The sequence below is a fragment of the Manacus candei genome, unplaced genomic scaffold (assembly GCF_025592945.1).
Source record: "Manacus candei isolate 608988 ecotype Guabito, Panama unplaced genomic scaffold, ASM2559294v1 h1tg000023l, whole genome shotgun sequence".
Taxonomy (NCBI): domain Eukaryota; kingdom Metazoa; phylum Chordata; class Aves; order Passeriformes; family Pipridae; genus Manacus; species Manacus candei.
The window spans coordinates 18,223,425-18,247,513 of NW_026138071.1; the positions used below are offsets into that span (position 1 = coordinate 18,223,425).

At 39.5% G+C, this 24,089-nt stretch overlaps 1 protein-coding gene across 1 annotated transcript; it reads left to right on the forward strand.

Moving 5' to 3' along the window:
• The first annotated feature begins 7,202 nt into the window (after nucleotides 1-7,202).
• Nucleotides 7,203-22,052, forward strand: CPO (carboxypeptidase O). Its single transcript, XM_051786888.1, has 11 exons — nucleotides 7,203-7,343; nucleotides 10,498-10,573; nucleotides 10,976-11,100; nucleotides 13,571-13,685; nucleotides 14,715-14,816; nucleotides 15,598-15,702; nucleotides 16,314-16,424; nucleotides 18,213-18,303; nucleotides 18,895-19,097; nucleotides 20,050-20,134; nucleotides 21,335-22,052. Exons 1-11 carry the CDS (start codon nucleotides 7,264-7,266, stop codon nucleotides 21,601-21,603), a joined length of 1,362 nt encoding a protein of 453 aa, XP_051642848.1. The 5' UTR covers nucleotides 7,203-7,263; the 3' UTR covers nucleotides 21,604-22,052.
• Nucleotides 22,053-24,089: the final 2,037 nt, after the last annotated feature.

Sequence of the window (24,089 nt, forward strand, 5' to 3'; positions counted from 1 at the left end):
CTATTTTGCTATAGGTAAGGGAGTCTACTCATGCCTCCAGACAGGGGCAATATTTATCAAACACTCTTCATTCCTGAGTATGTGCCATAGTTTGTTCTTATTAGTTCAATCCACAAAGGGCACTTGCTAAATTTTCTGTATTTGTCCATTTGATTTTCATGGTACAGATTCTGCTGCACATAAGATGTCACTTGTACTTGACCACCCTTTAGAAAGGTGGGGAACTCTGAGGTAACTGTGGGGAAAGGACACTACAGCAAACATACACTAGCTGAGGCAGTGGCTCTACAACTTCAAAGGAGAAAACTTGAACTATTATGTAAGTCCAGCATTCTCCTTCTGCAGTGGGGAACAGCTGGTGAGTTGGCCTCTGACTGCACAGAGGCTGGTGGCAATGGTGAGGATTGTCACTGAAGTCTTGATTTGTGCTGACACAGATGGGATGTGATTCACACAGTGATGTGTTGTGGAGGAGATTACATATTTGTATGTTTAGATGTTATTGCACACAATAGCTAGGGAGGGAGGAGAAACCAAGCATGGAGTTCACATTTGAAATGTCATTCACATAATAAAAGACTTACCTAATCTTTTAAAATATACATATTGAAGACCAATAGTGGGTTATCACTTGCCCTTTGTAATGGCTCAGCAGTTAGATATCAGCTTTATCAGAGCAACAGACAGTTCCTTGACACACAGAATTCTCTGGAAAATACAAAAGCAACCTACACCCCTTGCACACCACAGCGTACAGGGCAAGATGAGGGCAAAGGCTACTGATGCATTTGTGTCTGTTGGTTTAGAATATGCTCTATTTTGCAAATGAATGATTTGTTGCAGGGACAAACCATCTTCTAAATGAATCTTCAGTCTGGGTCACTTCTGTATAAATGTAAGGAAAATTATGGAGATCTGAAAAGTTAAGTAGACAAAATATGTGCATGCATGTGTGTTTGGAGATTTGCTCTGTATCAGTCTGTGTTCAAGGAACAGTACAAAATGGTGAATGCCTCACTGATGACAGCAAGAAGACTTTCTTCTCAGTAGGCAGTAATTCCCCCAAAAGATAGTACTGAGCAGGATGAAGGTTGGTTAGATTTGTGCTGGTGCAGAATAAAAACAGAACTTTCCAGACTTTCCACTGCTGGTGTAGGTTTGATATTCATTTGCTGAATCCAGTAACTCTGTATTTGAAGGGGAAAAAAGAGAACACCACTGAAGGTATCAAAGCCACGCTCTCTGAACAGAGATAAATTACGTGACACTAAGGTAGTAGTCAGAAACATGGGGGATCTTGAGTTCGGCTTCCTGCTTGCCATTGATTATCTGTCTGCCCACAGGAAAGTCACTCAGAAGGTCCCTGGGGCACACCCGGATTCCTGGTTCCACACCCATTTTGGTAGTGCATGACTCAAAGGAATGCCTTGTTTGGCAGTAGGGGCAGAGTTCCAGCACAGCCAGGTGTCTGTGTTCCCTGTCTATAAATGGGGACACCCCCATGTTGAGTTGCTTGGATTTGCAAGCTCTCCCAGGCAGAGCTGGCTGATGTTTCAGATCTGCTTCTCATACAAAGAGTAGGAACTGTTCAGACATTAGAGTGGAGGAAGCCTTGGCTGCCCTTGCTGCAGAACCCCACCTTGTGACCAATGCAAGCCATGTCAACAGCCTTACTGCAAACCTACCCAGCCCTATCACAACAAGCACTTCAAAGTGCCACTACCCAGTCCCTCCCTCAGATACTATTAGCAGCAATTATTTTTAATAAAATCAGGCACCAAAATACAAGCTGTTTCCACTGCATGTCACACCCATAGATATATATCACACTTCAAACCTGGCTTACAAGTTACATAGAATGGACTTGTTTGGCACAGACAAGAACTGCTTTGAGATCTTTTGTCAGGTACTATTGGTTTCATTAATACTCTCTGAATTCCTCAGGGCCATCATAAGCATTTTTAACAAATTCTCAGGGTGGTTGAGGGCTTTGTAGCATTACTCACCTTGCATGGACACACATAACTGCATGCATGCAAATAATGCTCGGTGCTGTCACTAAACAGAAAGCTCAGTGTGTGTGTCATGTTTGATAGAACAGAGGACAAAGGTAAATATGAACATATTTTATAGTTGTAAAAGCTAATTACTTTATATACAGTGTATATTGTTTGAGTTTAAGGAATTGCATGCAAGCATATTCGTACCTAATCACAAAGTATTCTGGTGCTTGTAATAGAACTCATTAAAAATAATGTTGGTTATTCTAGGATACAGTGCAGTAAGCTTGTTTCTTAACCATTAAGCAACAATAAAGATTTATGTGCTGTCCTTTACAGTTCTGCTAGTAGTAATAAAATAATACTAATTTATTTACATACAAAGGTATTTATTTTATTTAAAAATACAAACCAGGCTTTTAATGTTACATGACATCCTCTTTAAAAAGGCCTAATTAAAACAAACACTGCATTACTTTGACAGCTAAAGCTTTACAAGAAATTTTGTTTCTTCACAAAATCAAGGATTCTTGCCTAACTCTTGTCCACTCAGAACTTCAGTACAGGATCAAACACTTCTGAAAATCCTCTTCCCCCCAGAGCAATACCTCTGAAATCTCAAGTTTCAATCATGTCATCAGAAGGTATTCTTATAAAGGGAAGTTTTCAAGAACGGAGAAGGTGAGTGAGAAAAAAATAACTGATTTTTCTGATAGTGGATTCAGGCACATTAAAATCTATGAGCAAATTGAGTCTTTCTGATGATCAGATTACAAGGGCAATATTTTGCAGCTTGTATGTGTGGACTTTGGGTTCAGCAATTTACCATTGCACCTGAAATATACTACTAATAGTTTTTAAAGTTAAATTGCACAGTCCTTATGCAGACAAATTTCCCATAGGAACTGTGTTTACATAAGGAGTGTGGGGTTTTGTGCATAACTCCTTGTAAATGTGATTACCATTAACTCCTAGAACTGAACCAACAGTGTTTGTTACCTTTAATTACACGTGGTAAATATAATTTTGAATTCAGACTTTATGTTAAAGCTCAAGGTCCTTAGCAGTGATATTTTGCCATCTAAAGGATGAAGTAAAAGTAACTACTCAGGCCACCTGTTGTTTAGGAAAGATGATACAATAATAACGTTTTTCTTTCCTGGTTAAAGAAAATGATGACTGAGGAAGCTGCTCTGCCAGCCTAATTAAACCAATACAGATTTTGTCAGCTTGCTTCCGCCTGCTTCCATAAGGAACTGCTTGCTGGGTGGGTACTTGAAGCTCCTCTCTGATAACAAAGCCGTCTAAAAACTGCATTACAGGACTTGTGGAGAAAAGGCAGGCGTTATATCCTACACTGACACAACACACTTGTATTTACAGTTGTGCTCAAATATGTGAGAATGCATGTGTATAAATGCTGTAAAATCTATGGAAAAATCTTTGAAAGTATCTGTAAATGAAAACATCTTGAAATTACTAGATCATGTGCCAGTAGTTGAATTGGCTCCACTAAGCTGAAACTTATGTATCCTGTGTCACTTGATGATCTGCAGGACATCCAAGTTTGGCTTAATGGAACTAATTTTAAGGTTTGCTAGTAATGTCATTCTAATCTAGACTATGTTAGCTGGAATTCTTTCTGGTTCATGATTATTTTTAAGTCCCAAATGTAAGGTTAATGGGGTGTTCGCAGAGTAGTCTCAGAAAAAGAGAGAACAAGAAAATCTCAGCAAGATGACTCTAGAACAAAATTGTTGTAACTCATAGTTTCCAGTATATTCTCATTTATGCTAGGATTGTTGCTGGAGCTAATGAGGCTTGAGAACAGTTAGCACTGTCAAATCACAATGGAGTCCAGAGACTTTCAGTAAAACCTTTCTCTAACAGCTGTGAAAGCTGAAGACTTGTCATACTAAGAGGAACAATGATTCCACACAACATATTACTATATATATATGTATGCTATAGCACTACAACCACATATTAAATCTTCTAGAATGAATTGGAATATTTTGAACATTGCTCAGAAAAAAAAGAAATATTTTTTAGTACTCATAGAAAAGATAATACCTACAGAATATACTATCTATTCTGACAAGACAATGGGAAACAGAACTGTCAATTCATTGTGTGCTTCCTCCAAGTAAAGCTACAGTGATAACCAGAGGATATTTTAGTTAAACAGCTGAATCACCTATTGCTCTCTTCAGTGGAGCAGAAGACTAGGATTTAAGGCACACTAGTCTGCATGCTACTGTTTTGACCCTACTGAGTGATGATTCTGTTTCGGACACATACTGTGAGTTTTCTGCAGCAATGAGAGGAGATTTATCAGAAGATGATTTTCTCAGAATCAAAGTGATGATTTAAAAAAATGTTAATCATGTTGAATTCCATTTAGTTCATTTAGGTTTTTAGTTCAGATGGAGTCAGTGTGGAATTTAGTTGTTAACTCAGAAAGCTTAACACAATGAATGGATGTTTGTGGAGAAATACAAGTGTGTACATTTTTTTGGGTCTTTGTCCTTGAAAGTTACATGCAGCTCAGTAGGAAATCTGGGTGCAGCAGCTACCAGGATCAAACTCACCGCTGTATGATAGTTGTTCAAAACACGTGGTATGCTTCAGTATGGAATATTTAAACAAAACAGTTCTAGCTTGTGGCTGTTGCTACACAAACTGTATGCAGATAAGTCACAAATAGCTGAGCATATGTGTGGTGCAAGGTTAAAACAATAACAAGCAGGTCGAATCATTCAAACACTGGAAATCACTTGACTCCAGGCCAAAAGCTTAGCTTGAGATTATATCAGTATGGGATAGAAAGAGGATAAACTAACAGGCTTAGCAGCCAGCTTGTTGGAGTCAGCATATAGTATCTATACTTCCAGCAGGAGAGCAGATGGCCATATATTTAAGGAAGCACCAGACAGGGAGTCAGGAGATCTGAATTCTATTCCTGGCTCTGCAGCAGTGCTCCTATGTCACCTTGGGGAGCCACTTTTCCCCTGTTTTTCTTAATCTTTTAAGTAGTGGAAATAATATTTGCTTCTCTAAGAGGGCAGTTAAGAGGCTAAACTGATGCTGAATAAAACACTCTGAAGTTCTGAGAAGAATATATGGAAGCAGTGCAAAGTAAACTTTTTTGGAAGAAAGGACATCACATGATTTCGTATGGCATGTTTGTGCCACATGTTTATGACCTTTCCTCCCCCCAGAAAGTCGCATGCCTTTTTGTGCACAGTTTTCAAGGAGGGAATAAATGGATTAAGCTGCCTTCCACATTTGCTAGAAAGATAAGCAGCTGCCAGTAAGAACCTGACCAAAGAACAGACTTTACTACTGAGAGAGACGTTATTTATGCTCAAGAGGGCAATAGGCTTGTTGAAGTTAACTGCTCACCCCAAAATACTATTTTGCATTGGTGGTAGAATAATGTCTCTAATGGCCTTTATTCTGAATTCAGCAGTGCTGCTTGCAAGCTGAACATAAGTACAAAATTAAGTATTGTCTTTTATGAACAAATCTTCTGCTGAAATCCCAAAACAAGTCCATTTCTTAAATCAGAGAAATGTCCATGATTATTTGCACTGTACTTTCATTTAAAGGCTATTAAAATCAACTAGATTTCAAAGGAATCTGAATCAAAGACTTAGCAAGCAACTGTCATTTCTCCTGAGTTCTATTCCCATTAAGCAAAATGACCTTATCTATCTTCATTACTATTTGGCATCATAGGAGTAATATTTTCACTACAGAATAAACAGCTTCTGCTTTTGATGTTGAAGGTGTAAGCTTTGGTCTGGAGTTCAATTTTAGTTCTTATCATTATTTGCTCCATTTCTCTTTATGCCTCCATTTTTCTTGTTACTAGATTATGAGCACCTGTTAAGGAACTGAACCCCATTTCAAAGCCAGGTCTGTTAAAAGGGCACAGACAACACTGTGAAGTCTTAAAAACATTAGTCCACCTCACAGCAGTGGACAAAGGAAACAAAAACAAAGATTATCTGAGCAGGTGTCCTGAGTGTCAATATGATCTTCCAACATGAGTTTGTTTTTCTGATTCCTCACAAATGAAGCTGTCTCTAATCCCATAAACTGGACTTCTTTCAGCTTTTCTATTAGTCATTGTGGATTGGAAATCTACATGGAGGGAAATATTCAGCATTTTCAGGTTCAGGCTTTTGAGCAGGTTATAGTGTGTTGCAATAAAATGGGAAGGGTCTGGTGTGGTTTATGAAGAATATATTCTCTTGCCTGCAGCCTGGTTTTGTGAGAACACACTTTTGAGTGTGCCCCTCTTTTACACTGGGGCAGTTCTGCTGCCTGTTTCCTTGATAACAGCCTTATTAGAAATGTAAGAGGACTTCATTCTTTGATAAATCATATCCATTGCATGTGTACACAAACAAACAGACTTACTGGACTCTGTTCACCCAAAATCCATGTGGTTTTCTTCATTAAATCACCATGAGATAGCTTTAATCCAAGAGAGATGAGTGAAACAATTCCTTTCTGAAGAACTGGGTTGTATGTTTAACTGTAGTCTAAAAAAGTTTACTCTTGATATATGAACTTAACAAGAAATTAAATATTTCAGATAGTAACCAGCTCACTGTTTTAAGTATATAACACAGAGACACTCTTTATGACAGTGTAGAGTTGTTAGTCTCTGGCCAGAGACTGATCTGGTCCAAATGAAAGTGGTTTAGATGAGAGACTGATGTTCCCATCTTTCCCTTTTACAGGAGTGTTGGCTATTCTTTTATGTCCTCTTTTTAGTTAGGCAAGTGACAGAATTGCAGTTAAAAGGTCAAAGAATTGTTCCATAAAGACATAAACACAAGCAGAAAGAGAGTAAGGATGGAGCTTTTTTCACCACTGTTCTTTTGTTCTTGCCCATCCTCATGATTTTTATAAACTGATCTTCACTAGTTGACATGGACCTTGCACTACCGATTTTGTCACATAACATTTTCAAAGATGGAAAGCTGACATAAAGAAAAATCTTCTTACTTCTTAGAAAAAGTGATTCAGTGAGAATGTTGCTAATTATGTTATGTGATGTTATGGTATGGAAGAGAGCTTTAAGAATTGAAAAAAAGTAGAACTATTTACAAATGAAGTTAATGATTCAACAAGGGCAGATTTCTTCCTGGATAAGTCTAGTTATATATTATAATTGTACAAATCAAGTGTTCAGTTCAGATCTATCCTCCTCCTCTCTAGTCCTGCACTGTCGGTGCTTTGCACAAAGATGTGGCTTTCTCTTGGGATCGTCTTTTCTCTGGGGATGCTAATTCCTGGAAAACTCAGCTTGAAATTGCAGTATGACAGGTGAGTGTGAATGTGGTATCGTGAAGAATTGTGCATGCAGTGAAATTCCCAGGAACTGTGAAAGAATAATAACAATTATGAGCTGAAAACCTGGAGACAGGGTTACTAAGCTGTAAGCTTTGTAAGATTTGCGAACAAAACATAAAGACGAGAAATGAAGAATGAGTGAATCAAATCCAAGCCAATGAAGATACAGCTGCAGCAGTAGGAGCCACAGAATGGCCCTCAAATGCACCTCAGGATGCTCTGCTTCCATTAGCTGAAATTCATTTGGCTTAGCCTCTTTCATAATGAACTTTGAAATCAGATGTTCTAGGACTAAAATGTCTTTTCTGTGTATAAAGCAAAGGAGATGACTGAGCAAAATTATATCTATTAATAAAAGACAGCTTAGGTTACCTGAAAAAGATAGTGAAGCCCTGTTGGAAACCTGTAACAATTGCCAAAAAATGCTAAGGAAGTTGTTCCAGACAATCTTTCATCACTCAAAGAATGAGATTATCACGTTTTTTATTACTGATTAATGTTTCTGAAAAGCATGAAATCTCTAGTTTTGCTGTATTTTCCATTCTCAGTTCCCCTTCTTTGGAAAATGAGTGATGTAAAATCATGCTGTTTGCCTAAACTATTTTTGTTTCATTCATCTTCAGCTTCCAAGGAATGATAGGTCACTCTGCCATTGTGGCAGCTGGGATTTTCAGGAGGGACACGAGCACAGTGTGGAGACCACCATCCATGTATAAGTTTATACAGGGAATTTTCTAAAGTAAACAGAGAAAGTAGTCCAGTGCTGAATGCCTCTAGACTAATTATATCCCCAGAATATAGTCATAAAAAGGACAGAAAACCAAGCAATACCTCTGGCAAGTAAGTTAGTTCAACATATAACCATTCAACAGCTCTCCTGGAAAATCTTCTAGCACAACATAAAGAGTCAGTATTTAAAATGTGTTATTTCCCCTGGATAATATTTAGCTTTAGATTTGTATTAGGGATGCAGTCAGAGCCTGTTGATTTCAGTGAATAGAATTCAGCAGATCCTTGGTAATGCAGTGTTCATTTTTGTTCCTAATTACTGTCCAGGACTGAACCTGTTGAGTACTTGCATGGAATTTAAAAATAAATATCGTGTGGTCATTGTGACTTTGGATGGGCAGCACTTGCATAAAGATGAAATTATTAGTAAAGCTATTTTCACTGTTATTTGTTCTGTTCAACACCTTAAATGAAATATCTGACCTATGAGAATCCAAGGAAACACAGCTAGTCCTGAGAACAGCCCTTTAATTTGGTAAGAAAGTTTAAATAGCATTTTAAAAACTGTAGTTCCCATGTGGTCACATGGGCTGACTTTGCACTTCTCCACTGAGAAACTTAGTCCATAATCATAAACGAATGTGTGCTTTGTAATCTTAGTTTACTATTAAAAATGATTTGTCTCCACACTGGCTATTGTGAAAGGTTTATCAGTAAATAAGAGCTGGCCATCTGGCAGCAATCTGACTGTCTGGAATTTCTCTGATTTGGTGTAATTAAGACATAATGTCAATGAGGATAGAAAGATATTACAGGATATTGTTTCCCTTCCTGATAGACAAAGAGCAAAGCAAGCCCAGGCATTTAGAGAGAATAAACTCTGAACTGCAGCTGAGATGTTTATTCTGCTAGCAAAGATGTTTATCCTACATCTACAAGGTTTATTACAAAGATATCATGGCTGTTGTACCAATCACTAGCAATGGACATGTAATCATTTTGCCCCACAGACAAGGGATTAACAGCATCTCCCAAACCAGTAGTAAATGGCCCATTTTAACCACCAAGTTCTCTATCAGCAAAGGTTATATTTTCAGGAAAGATGTAAAAAATCAAAAATCCCCCTATTTCTCTGGGGATAAAGTGAATGAATAGTGAATTCTATTTGCATGCCTATTAAGCTGGTAATTGTACATTTCTGTATGGAAGCACAAATGATGGCAGTTGCAGTTCAGGTGATGAGAGCATATTGAGGACTGTAATGACCATGGCTTTTGCAACATGAACTTCTCTTGCAAAGTCTTTAAAATGTTCTTTTTTTTGGTACTTGTCCTGTAAAGGCCCCAAGGTCCATTAAAGCCATTACATGAGACTGTGAAGCAGTAGTTGTTGGTTGCTAACAAATAGGAAAATTTCTAGGATTCCCCATTCTATCACAACAGTAGTGAATAAGTGCTATCTCACCTTTGAGTAATGCAATGTAGTAATCAACATCCACTCCTCACTCTGAAACCCTTTCATTAGAGATGTCACACTTGCTATCAGCCAGGAAAGCCAATCTGAACAAACACTGAGAAAAAAGAATAGAAAAATAATTACTAGGACTTTTTAAATACAGCATACAGATTTCTTATTTTCTGCATTTCCAACCATTTTGATTTGTTCCTCATAAACTTCCAATATTTTTGTCAGATTAAGCCTGTGGTAAATGAAAGGTTCATGGGGCTTCATGAAAATAGGTACTAAGACACTGGATCTGTGTGTCTTTTCTAGAAATATAAAATGATGGATCCTGTACCAGAAATTTTTGTTTCCTGTGAATTGAGTAAGAATATGCAGTTCTGGAGACTACAGTATTCACTATTTGTGGAATAAGTTGGCTATTTTTGTGACAAGCAGTTTGTGGACATGTCAGGTTCTAAGCAATTTTCATTTATCTTGACTATCTTATGTTTTTGCATGCTGAAAGAGATCAGCCAAGCATCAAGTCAATCTGGCATGACTGAACAAATCCCAATGAGAGGAAATAGAGAAGTGACATCTAATCAAATAAATAGTTTATCATATATTACCAATGCTCTCATTTTGGCCCTGGTCCTGCAAAGGCAGAAACACGCACCAGGACTCATGTGAGCAGCTGGCTTGATGAATAAAGGATTGCCACCAGCAAGGAAGCAGAGTGGCTAATGCTCTAGCAACAGAAAACTCACATCACTTAGTCCTATTTGCAGCTAAAACACTCCAGGAATTCATCACTCAGACACATTTTTGTTGAAACAACACTCAGTTACATGCTCTATATTCCCTCTGAGTAACAAAATATCTCCTTTTGACTTATGAAAACATGGATGCTTCAACAGACATTAAAATTGATCTTGTTTCTTCGTTGAATTTCCAGGGATCAGGTTTTGCATATTGTGCCAGAAACATTTCAGCAAGTCCAGCATCTTCAGCTTCTTCACAGTACTTTACTGGTGAGTAAGAATAACCACATGTGCCTGAAAAGCAGAGTAGGGTCTTGGGCTGTAAAACAGGTGTGCATGTAGCTTTGGACATGAGTGAAGGTTACAGTAAACTTGAAAAAGCTTTACCTAACTTTTTTTTGGTCTTAGTGTAGGATAAAATTAGTCTTCTACTACATGAAGGAATTTATGTGAAGAAGTTAGTTTCCTGTGAAGGTGCTGCTCTCTATCAGTGGTGCCTGAGTCAACAGAAACACTAAGCCTGTGCTGCGTGCTCTATGAACAGATGACGGGAGAGTTACGAGGAGAAGGAAAACTTGTCATTTATTGATATGCAGCTACTCTATCTTAAATACATTTTCTTACTCTGAAAACAGAGCTTCACTTCTGCATTTCTTTCTTCTCTCTGCACAGCTGGATTTGTGGAAGCCCTTGATGCCTGAATATATCACGGCTGGAGAAGACCTGCACATAAGGGTCCCAGCCCCTCTGGTGCAGGAGGTGAAAGACAGCTTAGATCAGCATATGATCTCTTACAGGTACAGCCTCTAATATCCTGATGGGAAAGGTGGGCTCTAACAATCTTCCTTGCCATCACAAAAAGACCCAGCCTTTTCCAATAAACAGTCAGCAAGTACTGGCAATAGAACCCAAACTTTGTTCCAAATACCTGCAACTTACCTTGACCACCCAAATGCACTGATGCTATATAAACCTTCAAGTTTTAAAAGCACATTTCCCTATGCCCTATTTATTCACCTTCCAACTATCCTGGACTGTGAATTTGGAGCTGGGACCTGAGATGGCCCAATTTGTCTTGTTTCCTGCTGTTGCCTTCTCAGTGGCAGAGATGGCACTTAGATGTATGACTTAGTCTTTTAGTCTAAAGTCAGGAAGTCAAACTTGGTACAATGACTATTTATAGGAGCATGCTTTGCTCTTGAAAACATAGATATTTGAACGCTCTCCTATTTTGGAGACCCCAAAGATTTAATCAGTGTCACTGCAGAGAAGTTTCTAGCTCTCTCTTTTTCCCCTCCCTGTCTTTTGTTGCTCCTCTGGTTTGGAGAAGAGCCCTTTCAAAGTGAATAGTCATCCAGTTTCTTCAAGGCTGCAGTTTCCTACCCCTGTCCCCACCACTAGGCTGGTAAGAATTTCCTGGCACCATCCAGCCAGAGACATCCCATCCTGGGACAAAGATCCCAGTGGCAGATGCCCACTGTGCACACAACTGAGAGCCATGACCTGCAAATGGCCCGTGATGCTTTATCACACCTACCCAGCCATGTGTTGCTGTGCTTCTACTTCCAACCAGAAGACCTAATCCAGATACAAAGAGTGTTTATAAAGCCAAATGGGATTAAATAAGATCTATTCCTCACACAGTCCTGTTCCCATTTAGAACTGACTCTTTCAGGTAACCAGTAGCTAATTTAATTTAGCTATATTTAATATAAACAATCCTGAAGTCATTCAGGGCTGATGACAAATGGCCTATAGACATACACTGGCATTTACCAATCAAAGATAAGTTTGAGGATTGGTGCCACTTCAAAGCTGTTTTGAGTTAAAGCTGATCTTGACATCTTGCATCTTGCCTGATGAGTTCTTTTAGTAAGTGTGATGTCCTGACGATCAGAGATGAAGATATATGAGGTTGGAGCCAGTGCAAATGATCTAGCATCAGGTTTAGGTATTCAGGACAATATTCCAGAAGATATTTAACATGTTATTTTGTGTCAAGACTCTTCATTTTCTAATGTTTTCAACTGATTCTAGTCAAAAATTAAAGAGTAAACTGAAGTTAGCAGCTTAACTTTGTTTTCCCTTGGGTTGGGGCCAGAACTTTATCCACCTTACACAGGGCCCTAGAGAAAGAGATGAGATCAATAGTCAAGCTGAAATTGCAAAGGGGTTGAGATGAGTATGACAATGTTAAAGTTCCTATAATATATTCAAAGCAGGAACCACCTTTTAGAAGGCAGCTGACATGCCAAGAAGGTAACATGACAGTCAGGTATATAATGATAGAGACATAAATGGCAAATTATAATCAGGACATCAATATTCTGACTGTGTCAGACTCTGGGATTTCAATTCTCCAGAGCACTGATAAGGTATTTTGTGTGTGTGGGTTCAGTTCATGGGAATTTGCCCTTCCTGAATTTTAGTTTGAAGTTTAGATGTGAATAAACATCAAAGCTCAGAGTGAAAGTCAGCTGTAACTACTCTTAAAAATTTCTTACGTGCAGTTTACAGAAATGCCGATCACAGCTACTGTCAGCAGAAAAGCCCATTAGCACTTGCAGCATCTGAGATCAACAGTGTTTGAGCTACCTTTGCAATTGTCTTATCACAAGTATTTACAATGAGCACAGATTTACAGCAAGGGGCTGATTGCAGTGAGAAGGAACAGCCTGTGATCCAAAGTCCTCTGAAGCCAAGGAAATGATTTTATTGACTCCCTTGATCATGGAATCACACCTGTGTTATACTAATTACTGAGCAAATTTTGTAGCTAAAAAGCAAAAAGAGCTACTTGAAGGAAATAAGGGGTTTGTTCTGATTTTGGCCAATTGCAATGAACACATCTTGAAGTCTTTGCAAATTGAAAATGTCTTAATAAAATGCAATGAAACACTAATCTTAAATTTATCTTTCCCTTCTTTTTCCCAAAAGGTGGTATTTTCAGAGTTTTGCTCAGAAATAGAAGTGGTGAAAAAAACTATTGAACTTTTTACTTTTGGGGGGAGAAAATCAGCAAATTTTTAAAAAATCTTGTAAAAATTATTACATTATTGTTAAAACCCTGTGAAAAATCTCAATATTTTGAACTTTATCTTACGTGAAAGTTACCATAATGCTGATGGTGATGACTTTGCCAGGCAATCCACAACAGAACAGGCTAAATCCTTTCATTTGCTGATGTAATGTACAGTGTAGCCACCATGATAGTTCTGCAGTAACTGCTAGGGATTGTTTTCTGTCTTCCCCTTCCCCTCCCCTCAGGGTCCTAATACCTGATGTACAGGAACTTGTGGATCTGAGCATGCCAAGGGAGAGGAGCAGCCATAAACAGGTCCGAGAAGGTTACGTCTACACCCAGTATCATCCAATGGAAGAGGTAAAGAAGAACCCAAGTCTGCTTGTCTTCTTTGTTAAGTTTTGTAAATGCTACAGCAGGCAACTCTGGGCTTGCAGAAAGCTCAGCTGAAGTCAGTGGACCTCTTTCTGGCTTTCTTCTTTGCAGAATCAGTCCTTACTCTTTGACTAGCATCTTGGTGTGGTTGAATTGAGCATGGATTTGTCATTGATTGTGATTAAATCCTCAGTTCCCCACTGACCAAAACCCAAATGCTCTGCATGAAGCAGCCACACTGTTTTGCAGATGATATTCTGGGGTTCAGTTGATTGGTTTGCTACCTTTCTACCCTGTTATGCTTTATCATTGTCTCTAGCCTTTATTAATTTAAATCCCTGTTTGCTTGATGCTGAGCCAAATGTGAAGTGCAACAACTATTGTGGTGTCTGGAATCCCAGAGAGGAAGAAGAGGTGAACAATGGGAGACCTGTAGAAAGAAATAATTTAAAGGCAGGTTTTTGATAATTTGGGAGAGAATAATGTCATAAGAGTGGGCAGTGAAGATTTTTTGGTATTATGTTTCACAGGCAAGTCAGACAAAAGCAGAGCATAGTGGTATTCTTCCTCCTAGCTGCGTAATAAAAGTGAGAGGACAGAGTCAACCCTCTGGTATATTTTGTTTGAGCTGCCTGTTTGGGGTGCGTGCTGCTGAACTCAGATGTGGAAAATCAGTACTGACAGGGAAGAGACTGTAATACTGTTTTGAAAATTTGATGGTGTGGCTTCACATTTGGTGAACTCAACAGGAAGATACCCAATAGGATGGGCATGTTGAATGACATCCAGAGTGGAGTATCCATGCTGTATTGCAGTGAGGTTATCTTTTAACACCCCATGAGATATGACCATGCATGTGAAAGACCTTCCATGAGTATGAGTGACATTATAGATTGAAATAAGCTCTGAGGAAAACGTTGTCTAAACAAAAGCAAATGTTTTAATCTGGAAATGGAGGTGGGAAAGAGAAGGAAACTCCCACTTTGGACAAAGAATTCTCTGTGACTATTTCAGATTTATGAATGGATGACTCAGATCCAGGAGAACTACAGTGAGCTGGTCACCCAGAACTTCCTGGGGATGACATTTGAGAATCGACCAATGTATTATCTACAGGTAAAGGAGGAACTTTCTCTTAATTATAAAAGGAACCTTAACAAGAAAACAAATACACAGAAGACAGGATTTGGATATTTCCCAAGATAGCACTAGATGGTTTTACTCCTTCACAGTACAATAAGATTTGCCAACTTTGATATACCCTATCACCATAAGCTTGCTATTGCTATTATGTAGTGAAAACAACAAATTTAACTAAAATCTTGTTTAGAAATAAAAATCAAGCTGAAACTAGCTTGGCAACAGCTGTGTGAGGATAAAGACTTTTGGTTTGTTATTTTTGTTACTTTTTACAGTATATATCTTTTCTGCTAGGAGTATTCCATGACATTTTTTATTGGGCCCACTAGCAAAAACCATAGTCTTAATATTTGGGTTAGCTATTGTCTAATCTGTCCTTATCACTGCATAAAATTAGATTCCCTGTCTTTTTTTGCTTTCCCTTCGAAAAAAAAATATAATAAAAAAAGGATCTCCAACTAAGAACAACCATTCCTGTGAATGACTAATACAAACGAAAAAGGGGAAAAAAAGAGAAACTGTTCTATTAACTGTTCTATTGACGCTTCTGCTCAACAGACACTTTAAAGCTCATGCCTTGAGATACTACAGAGATGGGGTTATTAGGAAGGAAAGCTTGTCATAATGATGTCTGTAATAATAATAATCTCAGATGGCTCAATGGCATTTCAAGGCACATCCTTTACTTTCTCTATTACATTAAGCTATTTTATTGTAATGTAACAGTTTTTAAATTATTATTTTTACAATCTCTCAGATCAGTCAACCATCAAATAAACCCAAAAAGATAATTTGGATGGACTGTGGGATTCATGCCAGAGAATGGATCTCTCCAGCCTTCTGTCAGTGGTTTGTGAAAGAAGTGAGTTCTCACTTTTCCATTTAGATAATAAAAAAAAATATGAGTTTGGATTCTTCAGTTCTCTATCATGGTACCAAGAATTATGTTTTTCTGTTCAAACATGATTTTCAAAATTAATACATAGTACAGATATCTGTGGAGACCTAAGTCCAAATCACAGTTTGAGATATGGGGCAAAATTAATTAGTGCATCAATTCCTCCACCTGCACTGTTTCCAAATCCTTCCAAAAATCCTTCCCTCTTTTTTTCCCACAGTGGCTTTTGGATCAAGCCTTTCTGTATCACAAAGTGATAATCCTCCTGAAATAAACCCTAAGCTATGGTCTAGCAATGTTCCATGTGTACAGAAAGTATCTGGCACACAGGTACGCTATCATGCAGTTTTCATACCCACAAGACTGTACCTATATGAAGTACACTCTCACTGGATATCCTGTTACTTTGTTAGTGACAAAAGGTGTTTATCTCAACATACCGGGAGATGAAGTAGATGTTGGATACCATAACGATATCCAGGAGTGAGTGATTCCCTAATAATAGTTCTAAACTAGCTCTTTCCAGTGATCACCACTAAATTATCTGCTCAGTGCTCTGTACTTTTTCTTTTCAGATTCTTCAAAATTACAAATCTGACCCAAAGATTAGAAGATTTCTGCAGCATTTGGATCTCTATGTCTTGCCAGTCCTCAATATTGATGGCTACATCTATTCCTGGAAAATAGTAAGTAGTGAAAATCCAGGAACTAGAATGATAGTGCACAACATGTTTTGTTACTTCTAGATGCTTCAGTACTTTAAGTAATAGCAATTATATTTGAACAGAAAACAGTGACATTACCCACACAAATCCTTTCATGGCAGAGAGGTTTTGTTTCTTCTGGCAAATCAACAGCCACTTGAGATTGCAGAGCTAAAAATTCCTAGCAAATGTCATGAGCATTGGGAAGACAAAACCACAGGATCGATTGCTTTTGAGTTTCTGGGTATCACAGAATCACAGAATGTGTCGAGATGGAAGGGAATCACAAGGATCATTGAATCCAGGTCCTGGACCTGCACAGGGCCATCCCCAACAGTCACACCATGTGCCTGACAGTATCATCCAGACGCTTCTGGAACTCTGTCAGGTTTGGTGCTGTGACCACTTCCTGGGGAGCCTGTTCCAGTGTCCATCTACCCTCTGGGGGAAGAACCTTGTTCTAATATCCAACCTAAACCTTCCCTGACACAATTTCAGGCCATTCCCTTGGGTTCTGTCGCTGGTCATCACAGAGAAGAGATCAGTGCCTGCTCCTCCTCTTCCCCTCACAAGGAAGTTGTAACTGCAATGAGGTCTCCCCTCAATCTCCTCTTCTCCAGGCTGAACAGACCCAGTAACCTCAGCTGCTCCTCATATGGCTTCCCCTCAAGGCCCTTCCCCATCTTCACTGCCCCCCTTTGGACACTGTCTAACAACTTAATATCTTTCCTATATTGTGGTGCCCAAAACTGCCACAATATTCAAGGTGAGGCAGCCCCAGTGCAGAGCAGAGCGGGACAATCCCCTCCCTTGACCGGCTGGTGATGCTTTGCCTGATGCACCCCAGAACATGGTTGGCCCTCCTGGCTGCCAGGGCACTGCTGGCTTATATTCATATATGGATTTAACTTCCTTGATAACAGCTCAAGGCCTGGTTGATGGAGTTAAACATGCCTGGAAGAGTCATTCATTCTTCGCAAAAGATCTCAACTAGCAGATGGGTCTTAGCACCTTTGCATGGGACAGGAGGAGAATTGGTCAAATACTGAGCTATTTGGCTTTAAAATAGGTGTGCCCTGTGTCCTTTTCTGATATAGAGGATAATGCAAAATGTTGGTCTTCAGCCACTCACATCATGCTTCCAAGCTCTTGAGCCCAGTTGAAGCACCTTTTAATGCAGGACCTCAGCATGGCCCAATGTGGATCCTCAGCCTACCACCATGTGGATCCTGCTGTCTCCCAAGGTCTCCAGTAGGTTTGGGGCATATCACACACTGCACTTGGATGCACAGGTAATTCAGTTGGGAAGCTCATAAAGGCAGCGCAGTGAGCTCTGCACAGAACCGAGTATAGCAGAGAGTATAGTAGGGAAGCAAGGAGCAGTAGCAAGGTTAGCTGACAAAAAAGAATTAATCTTCATGAATCTGAAACAAACAGAAGTTCAGCTATTGTCTCTTATCCCTCACAATGCCAAGTCTTGCTTAGGACTGCAACACGGCGTGGAAGCAGTTGAGTATTACAGAAAGAGAATAATTAAAATAAAAAAAGCTCAGGAAGCTCATTTCAGGGTGCATGCAGGCTTGTGGCAGATGACAGCCTGGCTGTAGTATCACTAAGCTTTATCACCTTTGCACACAGAGTTGTACTTTTACAATGCAAGAGTTACTTAGAATGCAGAGGTCTAAAATAAAGGAGTCTTTACGCCCTATTATTACTGGGCCATGTGGATCATTAAGTTGTTATTATGTAACAGAAGTTACTTTTCTTTAGGATCGTTTGTGGAGGAAAAACCGTTCTCCATATATGAATGGCACCTGCTATGGGACAGATCTGAACCGAAACTTCAATTCATCCTGGGGCAGTAAGTTTTAAGTATTTCAGATCATGAACACAAATGTAAAGCAAGGGTAATAACTAGTTTTGGAAAAAAAAAAAAAAAGATGAAGTCCTATAAGAAAGGAACACTCATCTAGTTGTTATCAAGACATAGGTAAAAAAAAATTCTGTTTTGTAACAGTGGTAACTCATTGACTTTCAACTGCCATTTATTTTTGTAAGTAGAAAATTGCTGCTTAAGTAGCCATACCTCTAATTCACTGCAAGAGCAAGCATCAGCTCTAGATAGCAATGTTAGGAGTTAGTCACTTAACAGCCACTATTTATGTTTATCATGAATTGCAAGGAGGACCCAAAGCTTCCCTGGCAAGTGGTACACTGTGGTGGTGTCACAGTGTTTTCGTTGCAGCCATCCTGTAAATGTGCATCAAATATTTCAGTCTTGTAGGAAATTTTAGTTGGTACCAACAGAGTATAATGCTAAAGTCCCACTGAGCTGTCTAGTCTCCCTGCCCACATAAACACATGCTTTAACACTCCAAGGTAAATTTCCCAGTTCCCTCTGAACTGGTGTTTTATGTCTCTCCTTTGATTCAGTTTTTGTATTCCTCTCCAGGTGTTGGTGTTTCTTTTGACTGCAGCAGTAATATCTTCTGTGGCTCTGAACCAGAATCAGAACCTGAGACAAGAGCTGTGGCTGAGTTTATCAGGAGGAAGAAGAGTGACATTACATGCTTTTTAACAATCCACTCCTATGGACAGCTCATCCTCAGTCCATATGGTTCCACAACTAAACCTCCAAGTAACAATGAAGAACTGGTAGGGCAAAACATTCATCTTCTACACTAAGAGAGAGCAAGTAGAGGCAGTAGCATGTGGCAAAACCCTACTTGCCCTCTTGCCTTTCCTTCAGAAGAATGGGGCTTATTCAGGGCCTTGGCTCCCAGAGTTACTGATGCTCTGTGCAGTATCAGTAAAGTTTATTTGCCTCAGAAATTCCAATTTTTCAACTTAAATCAGGAAAATTGAATTATTACAGATAGGGCTAATGCAATGCAAGGCAAATGGAGAAGAGCAACATTTTTTGCTGCATGAAAGAATGAGTTTGCACTTTAGGATGCCAGCACATTATACACATACGGCTGTCATGATTGTGTCCAGGAAGGGTATTCCAAATGTGCTCTCAGGAGAATGGAAGTAAAGTAAGCACCTACTTCTTGGTTACTTCTCCCCTCGGTTTCTGAGTATTCTGATTTGAGTTCATTCACATGTGTATTTGTGAAGATTCCAGTAGCTGAAGCTCTAGTCAAGACCATGAGGGATTTGGCTTTGGACTTCATATGAGTCATTAGAGAAGTCATTTAGTTTGTCTATGGCTCAGTTTCTAAAGATGGTGGGATACAGAGCCTATGGCAATAAAACAAGAGTAAGAGGTCACTCACTGCTGTAGTCAGTGCCAGTGTGCTATACAGCATGGACTCTTAATTCTCCAAAGTACAGCCCTCTAGCCTCACAACAAAGCAAATAGAATCCCTATCTTGCAGCAGAGTAATTTAAAAAATTTTAACATAATTTGCATTACAAAAATCAAGGAGAATTTGTCCAAATGTTTAGAATGGGTTCCTTTAAAGACCTGAAATAATAATATTAAAACTTAAAGCTGATCATATGTAAATGTAAAGCTGAAAGAGACAAAAATTTTGGTCCACTCAAAATAATTGCCAAAGATACTGCCACCAATGACAATGCTGTCCCTGTTTTGAATTTTCAGATGCAAGTTGGAAAGAAAGCAGCTGCTGCACTGACAGGAAAGTATGGCACCAGCTATAAAGTAGGACCACCCTCTTTAATTTTATGTAAGTTTCTTTACCTTTCCCTTTGATTGCTCTATTTTTCAAAGAACAGAGTCATTCTTGTGTCACAGGCATCAGCAAGTACTGTTTTGCTGAGTTTCCTCTTGAATAATACTTAAAGGGCTGGTTTGGTGGAACATCTAAGCAGTAGTCATTTGAATACAAGGTAACTCTCTAAGTTATAAAGCTATCTGCAGGAAGGAAGGAAGCATTGATCAGAGAAGCAAGTTCCTACATGGATTCCTTACAGATACATCACAGGGGACAGAAGGAGATTGGCTATAGATCATCCTGACCCTGCTGAAGTCAGCAGCAAAACTCCTATTTGTCTTCACTGAAATCAAGCAAAAATTAAAAGCCCAGTCAGGGCTGTAGTTACTCCATCAGACATTATCACGTGGCAGCTGCTTGCAATTCTGTGTGAAATATATCAGTTTCAGCCTTGTTCCTAATAGACTGGATAGCCACATCACAAACACAACATCACAGCTGATACTAGTTGACAGCCTTTACAAAGAGGACTAGAGAGCCCTAGAGGCTGCCTGGTAAATTCAGTATTTTCTCAGCAAGCAAGAACAGTAAGTAGTTGGCTCCAGAATCCATATGGTTTGCATATTCCAGTGTCTGTCCCTCCCAGTCTTGGAGTGCCAGTCTCTGAGTCACCTACTGCATGAGCAATGCAGTGTAAAGTAACTTGCCCCTGCCTAGGGCTGTATTTTGTCAGGGTTTTTACTTATACTGAATAGGTAAGAAAAAAGATCCGTGAGTAAGATGAACAGTGATACAGGAAGCAGCCAGAAATTTTTCAGATTTGACCAATATCATTCTTAAAAACAACAATAAATAGAAAATCCAATCAGTATCAATGTAAGAAATGAAGTACCAGAACAGACAAATGGCCAATCCACCTTGTACCCCATACACAGCAAAATGCTAAAAACACAGAATCCCTGAAACTCATCTCCTGTTACTGAACAATACCATCTTATGAAGAACTGTGACTTAGGAAACTCCATGGAAGATTTTTAGTATAATTAAGAATTGCAGCACCTAGAAACTCTGTTTTCCATGTCACAGTGATATATGCTTACTGCTTAGTCCAGGAATTCTGATATAAACTTACATTAACCGTAGCAAGAAGTATTTTTTAAAGAACTGTGCTTAATACAAATATCTCCCCTCTTTTTTTTTTTAAATTCACAGACAATAACTCAGGCTCCTCACGGGACTGGGCCCACATGATTGGCATTCCTCTCTCCTACACATTTGAACTGCGAGACAATGGTACTTATGGATTTCTTCTCCCCGCTGACCAGATCCAGCCCACATGTGAGGAGACTATGTTGGCTGTGACAACTATCATAGACTATGTGTATCAGGAGTACTTGCCAGGTGGGGCTGTGGTTCTGACCTGCAGCAGCCTGGCCCTGAGCCTTTGCCTGAGTATTGTACTTACATGGACTGTTTCTTAAAAATGGCTTAGAGAGCCCAGCAAGAGACTCACATATACCCCAAAGTACAGTGTCCCTTTGAAAATACAAAATTACATGAGTGGAGGAACTAAATGTCAAGTATTTCAATAAAGGCTCATCCCACATAGTAAAAGCATCCACTTGTGGTTTTGATAGCTATGTTTTAAGGAAGGAGGAAAGGATGAAGAGCTGTGGCAATTTCCAAATCTTCACTTGCTGGCTCTGCTTATTCTTTAAGGGACTTTAAATCAGACATTCATGGTAAGTACCCATGGGGACAGAGCATTTTACTCCCTGGTTCTGAGGGATGTTTTCAGGGGCTTACCTGGACCTATGTAGCCCTTCTGTCAGTTATAGTCCTGCTCTGTCCCAATTTTCCCACTGCCTGAACCCACTATCTTCTGGGTCTTGCTGACCTTAGCAGGATGCCTGTGAGAATTTAATAGAAGCTGTCCAAATCCTTCAAAAATTCAAAAGGGAAAGGGAAAAGAAAGATAAGAATAGGGTTCTATTTCTACAGAGCAGATCAGAGAGTGGTTTGTTTGCATCAACTTCCAAAACTGTGACTGGTGGTGTCGATTATCCTCCTTAAGGGAGACTCCTAAGGGTTTTCATTACAGATTGTACATAAAGAAAGTCTATTTACAGAAGGGTTTCTTTCTTGTAAACCATTTTTGGGGCTGACTCTGCAGAAGGACTGGGGCCCACTTTTGTGGCTCTCCATCACTTGAGGGAGCCTGCCATCTGCAGGGCTCTGCCTGGGTTCCTCATATGAAGCTGAAAGCTCAATGGAGTGCCAGAGGAAAGGAAACGTTTCAGCCCATCAAGCAAGGACTCTCCATCTGAGCCTCTCAAAAGGGAGTGCCAAGGAAAGAGCTTCTGTGTTGTTACAGCTAACACCAGAGGGTTCAGGGCATTCACTGAAATAGAGAAGGCCTATTTTATCCTTTACTCTGCTTTTGAATCTAGGAGTCCCACATCCCAGAAATATGTCCACCAGGCTTAGCTATTACAGATAATAGATTACTTTTTTGTCATGATAGAAAATGAAGAATCCAGGGGGAAAAAAAAGTATGAAATGTCTGGTCTTCTTAGCAAATGTCAAGATTGTGCTTGAAAGTAGAAAGTGTTCTAACCAGAGATTTTTTAACAAAATATTTCCAACTTTGTGGAAAGAATGCTTCCCTCCCCACCCCTGACAGCATGAAGGCTAGTGATGGAAAATGTAGACCATGAGCTTCTGCCAGAAAACTCACAGATAACAGACACTGATAGAACTGAAACATTATGGTCCTCAAGTTATAAAGTACAGCAAGACTCAGTAATTTAACTAAGATCTCATAGAGGGTCTGTGGCAGACTCTGGAAAATTCTTGTGCCCAATTCTCTTCCAATGCTGCCAAGAGAAGGATGTGTATCACTTCACCATGGTATTGCTAAAAAAAAAAAAAAAAAGATAGAACCTTGCAGTCATTTTTCCAAAGCACATCCTATTTTTTCTCTGTACTATTAGTTGACAAGTCTTAGCTCATGTGTTCATTGTCCACAGATTATTTCCAATTGGTGCAGCTAAATCTGCCTAACTCCTGCAGGTTCCCCAGAGCATTGTCTTTCCAGACCAACCACTCATTTACAATAAGACCCGTCTGTTGCTGGGCTCTGGAGCAGGTGTCACTAATTAGCACCTCCCCCCACAGGAGCATCAGTCCCCAAACTTACGTTTAGTTTAGGATGTGACTTGTAAGTCTTTATATTTGTATTTGTGTATTCTGTCTTTGGAACTGCAAGAAACAAGACAAATCCATCTGGCCCATGACTGTGAGATATCTTGACGCAAGTGGGGTTTGACCACAAGTGTTTTGTAGCCATTTGCTGGCAAACAGCAGTGAAGCTCCCCGGTGCCACCAGCAGCAGATGGCAGAGCCCTCTGGGAACCAGTGCCCACACGCTCATCTTGCTAAAGCCAACCCAAGCTTGGGCTGCCACAAAGTGCTTTCCAAAACTAACCCATGACTACACTGGTTCAAAAATACTGCCAGTCAGGACTTCTTCACTGGATTCAGAGGTACTGCACAGCCTCTATGCCTAGAGCCAGAGAGGAAGGGAGCTGGTTTTCCTGATTGTGGGTATCTTTGGATAAAAATATTTACCGCTACAAGATACAACCAGGTGTGCCCTTAAGTTAATTGCAGGCTTCTGTGGAATGGCTCAGTTTCTCACTAGTTCTTCTTATTGTAATAACATCCATCAGGCATGGGAAGATACCCCTGCCCATGGCACAGAAGCAAGAGAATGAGGGGGGAATTTGCCTCCAGTGTTCCCAGTATTCAGGAGTCATAGAAGTGGAGAGGAAGCCTTTTACAGAAAAAAAGTAGATATTTGGCAATAATAATTATCTAGAAGAATGTCTGCTGCTGTCAGCACACTGATTATGCCTGGGCTCACAGCTCCTTGGACCTGTTAGCAATGGCTCACCCACTTTGCACA

Coding starts and splice junctions, on each gene's coding strand:
- CPO (XM_051786888.1), top strand. CDS start 7,264: ATGTGGCTTTCTCTTGGGATCGTCTTTTCTCTGGGGATGCTAATTCCT. Junction 10,574..10,975: donor TTCTTCACAGTACTTTACTG/GTGAGTAAGAAT, acceptor CTCTCTGCACAG/CTGGATTTGTGGAAGCCCTT. Junction 11,101..13,570: donor CAGCATATGATCTCTTACAG/GTACAGCCTCTA, acceptor CCCTCCCCTCAG/GGTCCTAATACCTGATGTAC.